Raw genomic sequence first — 14,162 nt, 5'->3', positions numbered from 1 at the left:
TTCCTATTGGTTTGTTTTCTATTCTTCTTTTTGTTCTCAGCCTAGCACTCGTGCCACCTTCGTCTTTGTCTGCTTCCAACTCTTGTAATGGCACACACTTTGAACCTACACACAGGTCACTTATTGCGCCCCTTCAGTACTACATCCCATAACACTGTCTTTGCTTCTTGCAAACAAGGGGGCTGTTTCAGAGAATACAGACATCACATTAGAAACCTGGGCAATTCAGCAGAGTGCAGTTTCTCAATGACGGCTCATTTCGCAACTTCACTGATAACTTCGTCAAGTGCATAGACAGATGTCGTCACATGACCATGAGGCCTCCTTCAACCGTCCTACCTTATCTACTCAATGGTTTAGAAGGACAGAGCTTGAATAACTAACGACGGAACTCATGCAAGTTTGTGGCATCAGGTTTATGTAACTCACATAGATAGACTTTTTTTTTTCGTTAGCAAGCAGAACGTCTCCGTGAATGATCCACGCCTACAAAAGACAAACAGCATGCAGAGAGCTAAGTGAGCTAAACAAATATGGATGCTAGCTACAGCAAATTCTGTCTAGAGATGCACACTTCCCATCAAAAAGCACAGATGGATAACACAAAACAAAGGTGGCCAACCAATTTCTTTTAAAGAGCAATGAAAAGTAACATTTCAAAATGTAAATTGTTGCCCCTTTTCTTTCGAGGAATTTAAGGTGCTCTTTAAATAACAATGTAATCAACACTGCTTATAACGTTACAGCAAGCTCCTCTGTAACATAGTCACTCCAGCTCAAAGAATTTGTGCACTGCTGGCATCAAGTCAAGCCCAGCCAGAAATGTCACTTTCAGTCAGGTTGTGATGTCGAAGAGAGATAATAAATTTGTCATCAAGCAGCCCTAAAACTTAAAGTTTAACCAGCTTAAAGTTGGGTAACTTATTTGCACTACCTAAGTAAATTTTCGCAATTCTATATTAAAAGCAGTGGGTACTGAAAATATGTAATAAAATTACCATGCACAGCTATGAAACGACACAAAAGTTCATGCCAGATTATTGCAACTGCAAAGATACTACATATGGGAGACCTAACCTGGCAGTCAACATGAAGGTACAGTATTGGCACTTTTTATCAAACTGACAACATTAAAAGGGACATATACCTTGACATAATAAAAAAAAGTGAGAGAGAGAAAATTGCTTGGGCAAACAGCCATCAAGATGCAACAATAAAGATAAATTTTGGTGATATAATAGTAATAATACTCTGTTAATAAACTCTTTGACTACAACAAAATTGCACCCAAAAAGAAGCAAGAGAAGACCTTCACGCACAACAAGCACTGTTTATCACCAAAATAATAATAATAAAATAATACTAGGAAAACATCAGGTGCATTGCAGCTTCATATGTACAAATAAACGAAGTACATGGCACAAAAGGAATGTTTAAAAAGATAAGAAGACAAAGATTGTGCATCACAGAAACACTTCGCACTCAGTATTTTCAACAGACAAGTCCGCATTGCACTACGAAACCCCGTAACTTTACACAAAGCTCTTAACAGAACAATGCTGAGATGTCTCTGACAATGTACACACACACATATACACAGTCCTCAAGTGTGAAAACTCATTAAGGACTTTCGAATGTTGCGCCTGTGCGCTAACAACCGAGAAAGGAGAAACTATTACTCAAGAGGCTCCTACAAACGCTCGGGTGACTTATTCATTGCACGATTCCTTCGTAGCCTTCGATTTCCTCGAGCCAGCAGCAAATGTGGCAGCGAAGAAAGATTCTTGATTCTGAGATCATGTTCTAGCAACTTCATTCACAGACTTAAGAATACCTACATCCAAAAAGTGTCCCTTTTGTGCAATATTTACGGATTTGCTAATACTGAAATGGAGAACTGGCCCGCTTTTCCTACCAGACATTAACTCAACTTGGCACCTGGGGTCCACCATGCTTGAGCACTTTAACGGAATCGCACCAGCGTATAAGAAAATGCCCACAGCGGGCAATCTCAACTTCTAGTGTTCCATCAAAATTTTCCTGAAACTCCACTGCCTTTACTGAAAATTTCTAGCCTAGAATTTACTTTAGTGTGCATGACGTAACCATTGGCGAGAAGTTCTGATCGGAATAAAGGATTCAATTACAGCTGCTAGCAGAGGTTTTGCCATTATCATAGAAATAATTAGCAAGCAACAATAAAAATAGCATGTTACATCGCAGGCAGTGGGTTAAGTGAGGTTCTATAATCGCCAGACCAAAGATGAAATTGAAGTGAGCAGAGATGAAATGTATTCACAGACATTCATAAAAGCTTAGAGAATAGAAAATGCAGACAGAGAACACATTTGTACAACCGTAACGAGCAGAGTTTGACTAAAGCGTTGTAGCTACAACATCAAGAAAAAAATTTTTGAAATAAAGACCAATGAAGTAATTACATCTTAAAAAATGTTGCCTACCTGCTCACACCTAGAACTTTAATCCAAGACAGTTAAAATACAAGAAAATTCAATTCCTTTAAGAGAAATTTAAGAAACATTTATTTTAGTGCATACAATGGCCACAATAGTTTAAAAAAATACATTTTTTTGCTTTGCTTCATAAAAAGCTGCGCAAAAAATGACGAAAACAGGTATTACCAAACTATGTGCCAATTAATTCATAACGACAATCATAAAATTTGGCAATGCCCTTTTTAATACTGAGGCAAAAAAAGGGATGGCATGTGGTATGGGCGGAAAATGGGAGCAATACCTTTTTGTACAGAATCTGCGAGATTTTACCAAGGACAATGCAGCGACAAGAACAACAGCTACATGAAGCTTGAGAAGGCTCCAGATGCGCACATTGAATGGCCTGGCATTATGACTACGAGAAGTGCAGCGCAGACAAAAAGAAACGTTAATGTTGTATACAACTTTTCCTCGTACACGAGTCATCCGCCTTGCACAAAAACAGCATAACCATTACGATAACGAGAAGTACAAAGAAACAACGCTCTCAAGCTGGTGTTGCCTGCTTCGTTTCGAGAGAAAAAACATCGCGCATCGTGCCTCCGAAACACCACGCAGTTCACTTCCCCTAGCAGGAGCACATGAAAGTTTCTTTCTTTGGCTGCTTGTCCTGTCGCAGAAAACAGAGTGTTGCAGACAGGGTTTGGCAGCAGCAAAAAGACAACACGATTGTCGGCATACGAGATAATGAAAAATAGTTTGCGCTCCACATTTGGCCACATCTCAGATGAACTCACTGTGTACAAACAACCAAACATTGCACTAGCTGACATGCTATTCACAAGTTTTATATGCTTCCTCTCCTGCACAAACCAGAACACAATAAGGCTCCTCTAGAACACCATGAAATGAAAAATGTACGTTTCATTTGCACCGACACAAGCTCAGGCAGGCCTGTTGCAATGGGCATTGTGGACTTTATAATATGGTAATACGGGTGCTCTCCTCGTGGCACAAAATAAATTAGACAAATTAGATCATTTACTCTCGTACACTGGTCAGCTACCACTAAAGGCACAAGAGTAAGCGGTAACATGAAAGAACTGATAGAGGCTGAGTAACTGTACGCATGTTTGACATACGTGCTTCCACTTCTAAATTTTCCTACAAGCATTAATTTATGGCCCCAACAACGCCTTTGTGTTTTCGATAACAGCATTTACGCAATGTCTTGGGAGTTTTCTGCTAAGCAGACATTACATGCTCACAAGATCATGCACAAAATTATTGGCACTTACGAAAAGTACACTATTAAGACTGCGCCACAGATGTCATTTAGTAACAGTGATAAGGCTCACTCATTTAAAGTTACTGAATCATTTTTATATTATCTATGAATTGAACAATGCTGTGTAAAGCAATACTAACAGCATAAAATCATGATTCAAATTTTCTGGTTCTAAATAGTGCAGCAGCATCTATACACTATGCAGGAGGGGCAACATACCACGACATCTGCAAAGTTGGTACGAATACGCCCATGAGATTGTGCCCATGCAAATGAAACGTTCACCTTGTGAAGACCAGACATTCCACGCTCTCCCTTTCATTCCAGTTCAGAACGAGGGCCCCGCACGATGCATGCAGTCTTTCTCCTCTTCGTCGTCATCGTCAATCTTGCAGATGACGATTGGCTCGAAGGCCGACATACTGCTACCACTGTCCTCGGAGGGCGCAAACGGCATGGGTGGGAAACGGAACTGTTGCCTGCTAGCCATCTGCGGCTGCACTGCGGAGCACGAGTCAACGACACCACTACTTTCGTCGCTGCAGAGGGCATCTCCTCGAGATTCACCAGCCTGCCACGCCGTTGTCTCCCAGATTCGCCTGAGAGCCGCCATGTGCTGCTCCTGGACGTGAGCCTGGACCTTAGACACGTCCGCATGCGTGAAGGCACAGAAGTCACAACCCCAGAGGCCCACTTTGCGGCCGGGGGTGTTGCTGTCGCGGATGCGCACCGAGTAGCCTCCTGAAAAAAAGAGTTCGACGGCAGAAGAGAAAAAAGATGAACGAAAAGATTCGTGGTTGCTGGCTAGTAGCATGCATAGCCTGCAGCATAAATGCAAGTCAACCTCTAATGAGACGGCTGAAGCCGAACGCACACAGGTGATCTATGCTATCATGAAGTCAGGTCTATGTGACGCCCAATGTACATTGTACGGTACTAATAATTTGATGCCTCATTATGGTGATTAAGGCGGCACAAGTTGACACAAAGTCACTGTTCTAATCTTGACATACATAAGTGAATGTTCAGCTGTGCACCGTCCTACAGATCAACACTGATGTTGAATACTATGAAGCCAAATCTCAGTTTTTTTTTTTTTTGTACAATTGTGCTCTCAATGATCAACAATATAGTTAAAATAATCCTCAACCTATAACTGTGCTTGGGCATTACATAGTTGAGAGTGCTTACAATATGTCCATCCCATTCCCCCTTTCTCTGCAAGCAACTCTTGAGGTCTGCACTTTGAAACGGATTTGTAAGAATGACCACACAAGGCTGTGCTCTCGCAGATCGTAAATTTTTTTTACATTTAATTATAGCACTGCAAAGCAATATCCCCTCTTTTTTCTCCATTTATTTCACATTTAAGCACTAGCAGCAAGAGAACTAAGACTCTAAGAAGCAAGAAGAGAGAGATTATTATGAAAGCCTGCTCAGGTAGACACCATTGCAAGAGGGGCAAACAATCAGTTCAAGCGAGACAAGAGTGCAATGTTCACCCTCACAACTTGCACAGCATTTCCTATTTATTGCACAGCTGGTGCTTTATAAATCATTAGCAAAGTGCGTCTAGCGTACCATAAGTTGATAATGTACCTACGTTTCTAAGAGCGCGCATGAAGCACAACTATTGAAGCTCATTTGCTACCTGCTGTTGACTATTAACTATTGTCATATCATCAGAAGCCAGCATTTGTAAATGTGTATATATTCTAAGGACAGGCCACACTATTATGAACCTCAAGCAGATGACTCACAAATTTAATATTAAAAACTATGCATGCACTTGTATTTTTTTGTCAATTCTCTTTGTCACCCTTTTAGAGTCAAGCTCATTTAACTAAATTTCTCGCCAATGAAAGACCTACAGCAGATATGTAATCGTAATGTTAAGAAACTATACAAGGACGAAAAATGTCACAGTTAAAGAATGAGCACTTTCTTTTTTTCGACATTCAATATGAAATTCTACCCTTCACAACTGACAATAATAAAAAAGTGCTCACACAATAATACACTACACAACACCCACTGTAGCAGGGCATACAAAAACCGCAAGTAAAATTCCTAACCCCATACATGAGACACAATGCAAACAATTTTGAGAAATTATTTTTTTTTACAGCGCTAAACTGCAAATTTACACGCACGTCAAATGCTATCAGGTGTTGAGCTATTTATTGCTACTCTACTTTACAAAGCTATCTGTGCCTTTTTCAGGTGTCACCAATGCTAAAATGCGAGTATTGTGCAGAAATACACCACCTTGTTGAGAGTATATCAGCATGTCGCAGACTAAATAACATTTTCATTCCATGCTCTCCTGCTTTCAGTCACTGTATGTTGTATTTAATGCCTGAAGTGTCTCACGTTCACAACAGCTGTTGTCCTCTTAACACTTGATGCTCCTCGTGAATTAACATGGATGCCACAACATTGCTGATTAAGTTTGCAACAAGCAGCTGGAAATTTCCAAAATTAAAAACTAGAGTACACTTAGAAGCATCTCAATAAACGAACTATGGATGAGCGAATATTAAAATTATCACACACAACAAATTTACCATTCCATTTATAAGAATATTTCACTGTGGCGAAATATCACTAATCACAGAAGTTCCATGACGTCCTTTCTGAGACAACCAGAAATCTAGATGAACATTCAAACTTTTGTCATGCACAATAAAACCTAAATTAAGTGAACTCTCCTAGTCTTACAGCAATGAAAGAAAGGAAGTCAATTTTAAGGGAGTGTGCAAATTTTTGAAACTTAAATAATGAATCGAATAGTGCTTCATTCAAGCACCCGCTTGAATGAAATAGCGCATATTTGAAACACCAGATTTTTTTTTAATTAGCACCAATAGGAAAGCTTCAAAGAAATCAAACATTAGCATAGTGAAGGGTCACTTTTTTTTTTTTTTCATAGTTGAAATACTAAGATCTATGCAGTCCAAGCCTATACAGGACTATCAAGTTTATCTTTATCACCAGATGAAGACGTTTCAGCTCATGACTCCAGTGTTGCCTAAAAGAAAGTGCTGACAATCTGCTATCATCATCACATTGTTGCATGTTTAGCTGTACGTGTGGTGTTTGGTTCTACACTGTTAAATTTTTTTACACCTTCATTTAGCGAATTATTGCCTGGAATGCTGTATTTGCTGCAGTATTTCAACCTACAGCCACAGATTATCTTGAAGGCTCCGTAGTCACTGCAAGCTTACCTCAGTTTACATAGGTGCAATATTTTGGTGGATTGAAAGTAATAATATTCCTGTCTAAAAGTTACAACATATTTGTTTGAATAATTTTGTCTAAGACTGCTATGAATATGGTTACAGTACTGTTTGAAACCTACTCAAAAAGTATTTCATTAGTACTCATATTCAATTTGGTTACTTCAATTTGATTCATACTCAGCTCGGAAATAAAATGCACTTTTCGCACAACCCTGCAATTTTCCGACATTTTCTTTTTTTCTTCCATGGTAACCTTCTTTTCGACTAATAGAAGCAAAATGATATCTTGCAAGCAAGTAAATTTTTGAGGCTCATAATCTTTTACAGTTGTAATTAAATGTATTAGTATTTTAGTCAATCCAGTATGTCCCTTGAAGATGACAGTTATTACACATGAATGATCTAGCATTTGTAACTTTTACACAAAGTGCCAGATTTGCAATTTACCACTTCTAAAAAATTACAACAGTAGGAAAGCTAAGCACACTTTCCAAACCCACTTGAGACAATAAATAGAGGTCATGGTGAATGCACACAACACTAAAAGCAATGAAACCCATCGAGAACACTACCTAACATTTTGATGAACAGGCAAAACTGTGCAGTCGGAATGTTTGTTCTGCAATGTTAAAGAAAGACATGCGTAATAAACACAAGGGAGGATATTTTAAAGATTGGGAGAACTACAACATAGGATGGTACAAAAAAGGTGTAGCTTGCTGAGCAAGTAAACTTTTAACAGCTGTCTTGCGCCAAAAACAGAGAATGATTGCATGATTGTTGACATCTCGCACTAACAAAAACATTACCCCATTGAAGACTTTTGAAAGTAGAAAAAGCGGTCACACAAAAAGACTAAAATTAAATACATATGCAACTTCGTAACAAATGCAATGCACCACATCGCCTCTTCCTATTGATTATCAACATGTCCACACCTACGAAATGTAGTGCTTTGAATACGCAGTTGAGATATGGCACTTTTTTAAATATCGATAGATACGAGGTTGTTTGTCCATGAGACCTTATAGATCGCGAAAATTTCAACATGCTTGCTGCAAACGCCTTGTGCAATGTTTTTTAAAAGAGCAAAATGAAAGTTCTTGCCGACGCAACACTGAATTGTACAGCAATAAAGACTAACGAATGCATTCTGTGTTTGAGAAACAGCTTTTAAAACTTTGAGGAACTTCAACCTTTTTCTTCTTTATATTTTAGAGGCAAACGGCACTTTACTCGTGCAATACTGTTAGGCTCAATTTATGCATAGCCTTATCGGCACCATCGCAATAGGAAAACATAAAGAAACACACTAACAACTTCAAAGAACAAATTGCGGGCAAATAAGAAGCCTTAAACATGCCACCACTCGACCTGCACATTCTGTCCTACAAAGTTGCTAGCTGTCAAAGAAGACTTCAATCTATTCTTCAAAATGCCTCGGCGCAGAACACTAATAACCACGACCAGGTTACATAAACAGCTTAATCTTAGACATGTCTCTGAAGCTATCTGGTTTATAATGTGAAACTGAGCGGCACTCTACTACTACATGATTCCCGTGAAGTAGTCACTAAAGCAAAATAGAAGTACCCATGTAGGCTTTAAAGACCTCTTCAACAAAACAAGGCAAACAATTTCATAGGCACTATCGGCACCTGAGATGATCAATCACATGGTCATGTCACTTCACTAGCAATGAGTACGCTTCACAAGAACAAACAGTTTTGCTGATGCAGCCCAGAGAATGTTCACACTCGCAAAGATGCCAAAGACTTAGACTCGCAGAGGTCGTCAACAGCTATTCTAGAAGCTGTCTGTTACAAAAGGCACAGCTGCGGGCTAGCAAAGTTTAGGTTAGGTTAGATTAGGTAAATAAAAAAGAGTCGGCAATATTAGACGAGATGGGGTTAAAAAATGCTTGCCCTGAGTCCTAAATCTTGTAGAGCACACTTCTATCAATGATGACCACGCTTAAATGCAGGAAACTTGAAAATAGCAGCAAATTACAAGCAACGCAATGACAGTGGGAGAAATAGCAGAAAGGAGTTAGGACACCCACTCCAGTGTCGACGTGCAAGCATTGACAAATAAGGGGGATACTCTTGCCATACTGAAATCTTATACAGCCACAAGCGAAAAGCACTGAATTAAGCACAATTAACTTTTTTCAGAAATTACTCGCAACATTGCACTGCTACATTATTCAACCGTGAGACAGATTTAGCACAACATACTTTCACTAAGTCGTAACAACACTCTTAAAACTGCACAACTAGCCGAAATTCGCAAGGTTCACAAGAACTTTGGGGACAGTTGATAAAAGTGGCAGCACTGTGCTATAACACAGCCATATATAAGCAGCAACAACAACAGCAGCAGAACAGAAACAGCAGCAACAGATAAGCGATGCTGCAACTTCTTCAAAGCGTCCCTGAATTCGTCGTCGATACTTGACTCTATGGAAAGCACATGCACTCTTCAATGGGCAGTTCTGAAAGAAATCAGAATACGCTCTTACACTAAAGCAAAAAAAAAGATTGACTTTTGTGCCCTTGACAATGAACTGTGCCAAACGATCAATATACGAAATACTGAAGAGTGAAGAAAATAAGCGAAACAAGCTCAGACTTCATTCGCGTAAGGCAATGACAATTCTTTTTTACCGAGTTTTTCAGCGATGCACTCATATGAGAAATGTAAAACGACAGGCACTTGGCTGTTTGAATATGCCGTACCTTCAAGAAACGTTTGCATTTTGTAATGCCAGATGAATAACGCATAAAAGCGATTAATATGGATTTTTCCTACCCATGATTTAGAGCGCTTTTTGTTTTTTGATATTGCACTATGTTCAACCATTCACTCACACTTTATACATTTTTGCCTACACACACATGCTGCATCACATCAAAATTTCAGCTTTGTACGGAAAATTGTTAGGTATGTTCTACATGCCACGTCCAAGATGCCAATATCCGGAGTAGGCAAAGTGGGGCGTCGGACTACGTACGCACACAAGTTTTCGGACTTTGTATTGCAGACTTTGCATGCTATTTATAGCTAGTGTTGCAACATGGCGGCATTCAGGTCGTCGTCTTCATTTGAGAATTGTCTTTACTGCTACAGCAAAAAATAATAGGTGAAAGCAGCTTTCACTTAGTCTCATTTTAATTTCAAGACTTGATGACAAAGTACCAGCAACATTTTCATCGTTACTACTGAGATCAGAAAACACTGTTCAGCCACATCGAGCCCCTTTTGTGACATAACTGGAAGGAATGCATTTTATTTCGGTCGACCAGATGAGTTTCCAGCATTCCCCCCTTGTTTGATGCATAATTCTCCACTCATGTAACGTAGCCCGTTGGGCTAGTTGGAATATACTTACGATGGTCAGTGCCAAATGGAGGACACGGAAAACAATGAAGTACATGACACAAACGCTGTCCAACTGAAAGTTTAATCGAAAAAACAGAAATGCTCTCACAACTGCTGAGGTTTCATATTTGCAGCATACATGATTAGATGCTCGGTCAGGGTGGATAAGATGTTTATAGTGCCTTCCTTCATGTTTTCATTTGCCACTTTCTTTACATTAAAATTTCAGTTGGTAGACAGTGCTTGTGTCATATACTTCCTTGTTTTTCGTATCCTTTTTTTTTTGCGCTGATTGTCATAAGTGTGTACTAGTGCATCGCTACATTTTGATGGACGCAATATGCTAAAGGTGTGTTTACAGATTGAGGTGCACGGTCGAAATTTCCAAAGCTGTCCCCCATTAAAGTGTCTTATATTCGTACCGTGGTCTTGGGACAGGAAACGACAAAAATTATAGATGCATCTTAGAAAACACGAGGGTAACAAAATTGAAGCCATTTCTACAGCCATCTACAACTAAAGTGTAGCCATTTTGATTGACTGATTGATTTGCATGTGGTCTTAAACGTCCCAAAACCACCATATGATTATGATTGACGCCGTAGTGAAGGGCTCCGGAAATTTCGACTACCTGGGGTTCTTTAACGTGCACCCATATCTGAGCACACAAGCCTACAGCAGTTTCGCCTCTATCGAAAATGCAGCTGCCGCAGCCGGGATTCGATCCCGCGACCTGCGTGTCAGTAGCCGAGTACCTTAGCCACTAGACCACCTTGGCGGGGCTGTAACAATTTTTAGGCCTTCTGTGTAAGTGTTCAAAGTCCTACTTAAAGCTACCTCTTAAAGGAGCCAAAATGTACATGTGCATAGGTTAGAACTGCCCTTTCTAGCTTATTTTACGTGCTTAAGTACCTTCCCCTTCTTCACCTAGTCGCCATGTGTTATTGGCCATTACATAATTGCAGTAGCGGCTAAGTTTACTGTAACAAAAAGATGAAACCCAAAAATGTCAAGGGGCAAACAAAAACTAACTCTTTCAATTCCCGTTTTATGCCTTCATATGATGTCACAATACTTGCCCATGCATTCTGTTTAGGGCTTGCACCACTTTGTGAGCAAAGTCGTGTGACAGAGAGATATCATGAAGTCGTGCTCCTGAGCCATAATTCGTATGAATTTTATACTTTGTGAGTTTCGTTTGTCCATAGTGGCTACGAAAGGTGCATGCTAACACTCCCACGTTTACACACACATAAACACCCAATTAGGTGGTTGCATGAACAACCACCATTGCTGCTCAAATGGCAGAGCATCAGTCGTGTTCTCCAAAAATTCCGAGGCCCCAACCTCCGGCAAGCTGTTTTTTGTCCACTGTCATTCCTTTCCATTAATTACCACACTGAAATTAAAAATTCCCCTGTGTCTTCCTTGGTGTGTCTAACAAAGAAACAAGCACTCGATTGATTCCGTCTCTTTAAATTTGGATATCCAAAGTGGTACCTCGTTGCTTAACAAGGCCACACGAGACATTTTTGTCCAGCCCAGCACAAACACACTGGAACACGTGTGATGCTGTCAGGCGAATGCATTTCTTCAGAGAGAGAGAGAGAGGAGATGACGGAAAGGACGATAATAGAGACGCAATAGGTACGATGTCTACACTCCCTCCACGAAACAAAGGTTTCTCTGGCTCTTAGAAATGCCCTGCCATTTGGCTCCTTGCTCCTTTTATTTTTTCTTGTGGTGTATCGTGCTAGTCATCAAATTTGTCAATAGATCAAGGTGTCTTAGAGCGATAAAGGAACTGCAAAGATCAAACGGAAAGGGTTAGGAAACGCTTTCTCGTCTTAAAAGAAGGCTGAGGAGGCATGCACGTGGGCGCCGACTTTAAACTCGCATGGTGATTACCACCAGAGTCAACCAATTGTCTAGAATCTATGAGCTGCAATGCCATAATGTGGCATCATAGGTAAGCAGGATGCAATGCGGTGGCTTTGAAGTTCTTCGAAACCACAATCAATCTTTTACTTTTCGGCCATAGCACACACATGCGCGGTGAAGTTTATCTACTGATCAAGAATGTGTTACTGCCAGTGTCAAAGAAGTGTGGGAGTGCCTACTTTCTTGCTGATTCATTGAAAGTAACACAAAACAGCCGACAAATAACAAGTTACGTGAAGTAGGAGCAGCATTGCAATATCACTTTTGCGAGCACATTTCTAGACAAATATAAATGTTAATACAAATCTGTTCTGTTCAATGTTTATTTTTAACACTTAAGTATTTGAGCTGAGCTACTATACTTATGAGTATGTTTTGATGCATAGTATCTTCAATGCCCAACACAAAAAAATTTTGAGTTTTCCTACCAGTGTGTATCTTCTCCAGCCCTCAACAACTAACCAAATTTTCTGTCTTGATTTACTGGTGTTAAATTTGGCTGGGTTTACACATGGCGCTGCCTAAAATATTAGATATTTCACATACATATTCACACACTGGCTTACTTTCAATGAAATATGAGACCAATACTAAGCATATTGATGCACTGCTCAGCCAATCATTGCAGCATGCACGGCAGATAATGTACTTTCTGAGGTGTCGTGCAGCATCCGGCAACCCTACGCCAATGGCTCTGATATTACGCTGCCGCTCAGGTCACAGTAATGGGTGCACCAGTGAAGCTGTCCAGTTGCGTCGTACTTTACAGCACCAATATCATACACACATTTGGAGACTTTAAGTAAAGTAGCACTTGCTTTACTTTATCGCACTTTTACGCGGCACATGAAGGGTGCGTTTCAGATACTGCGATCGCTACACGAGGGAGTTGACAAATTTTTACGCTCGAAGAATCTTTTTCGACGTAAACTTAGAATCGAACTTTTTAGACTAGGCCAGGAGCCACATGCGCCGGACTTCTACACCAACACCACTTTTGAAAAAAAAAAAAACGAAACAAGCGCTGGCGTAAAAATCGATCAAACTTGGCGCCTCGTCGCAAATGGGCTATTTTGGATTTTAGGAACCGAGGCCGCAAATGACCGCGCCTGTGCGCGCCGCTTACCAATGTCGAGCGCAGCTCCCAACGGTCTCCTAAAAAACGGCCACTTTGATTAAAACGAGGTTATTCAGACGAGTCCCGAATGGCGAAAAAAAAAAAAAAAACTAACTCATAACGCCGGGGTGTACGGATCAGCGCGAGCACACACAAAACGACATCTCAAAAACACGCCAGCACTTGTAGCAGATCCGTAGCACGAGTGCCACAGTCGAGGCAAATAACAGCGAGCCAGGCAGTACTCACAGCAGGCTGCCGTTTGCGCCGCTCGAAACCGCCCAGCTCAAATTTCATCGGCGGCCAACGGGGAGCCGTCAGCGTTTGCATAGCAGAGAGGGGAAACGACTCGCTTTTTTTAATCGATATACGTGTCATTGAGCAACCCGACTATCAGGTCGCCTCGACAGTGCGACGACGAGAGTTTTGGAACTATCGACACGCGGATACTCCGACAAGCGCGTTTCTTGCCTGGCGCCCGCTTTTTGTGTTCAGCAGCTAGGCTATGCGCGTACCCCGATAAGATTGTCCATCTTGTGTAAACACAGTTCATTTAAAGTTATGCTAAACGCGCTCGACAAATAATGCATTCCTCGCAGAGAAGACGGCGAGCTCGGAAAAAGCATACGGTTGCCGTTTCTTGACCAGTGGCGGACGTTGCAAAACGGGGAACCAGCGCGGTGCACTGCAACGTAAACTTGCGACAAAAAAATTTCCGTCTCAGGCGTGTAAGA

The 14,162-nt window shown here is 40.7% G+C and overlaps 1 protein-coding gene across 2 annotated transcripts in view; it reads right to left on the bottom strand.

Annotated features, from left to right (window-relative positions):
* Nucleotides 1-14,162, bottom strand: part of LOC142796448 (uncharacterized) — a 33,041-nt gene extending 18,879 nt beyond the window's left edge. The window contains exons 1-2 of one of the 2 annotated variants that reach the window (XM_075887117.1): nucleotides 7,562-14,162; nucleotides 1-4,485 (exon numbers count right to left, since the gene is read on the bottom strand). The exon at nucleotides 1-4,485 is cut by the window's left edge and continues 18,879 nt beyond it. In XM_075887117.1, the coding sequence (XP_075743232.1) occupies nucleotides 4,073-4,485; nucleotides 7,562-7,568 (420 nt within the window). In that variant the 5' untranslated portion in view covers nucleotides 7,569-14,162 and the 3' untranslated portion in view covers nucleotides 1-4,072. The other variant, XM_075887116.1, reaches the window with a different exon arrangement.

The sequence above is a fragment of the Rhipicephalus microplus genome, chromosome 2 (genome assembly GCF_043290135.1).
Source record: "Rhipicephalus microplus isolate Deutch F79 chromosome 2, USDA_Rmic, whole genome shotgun sequence".
Taxonomy (NCBI): Eukaryota; Metazoa; Arthropoda; class Arachnida; order Ixodida; family Ixodidae; genus Rhipicephalus; species Rhipicephalus microplus.
The sequence above is the reverse complement of the archived record's forward strand: the minus strand, read 5'-3'. Positions and strand labels throughout refer to the sequence as shown.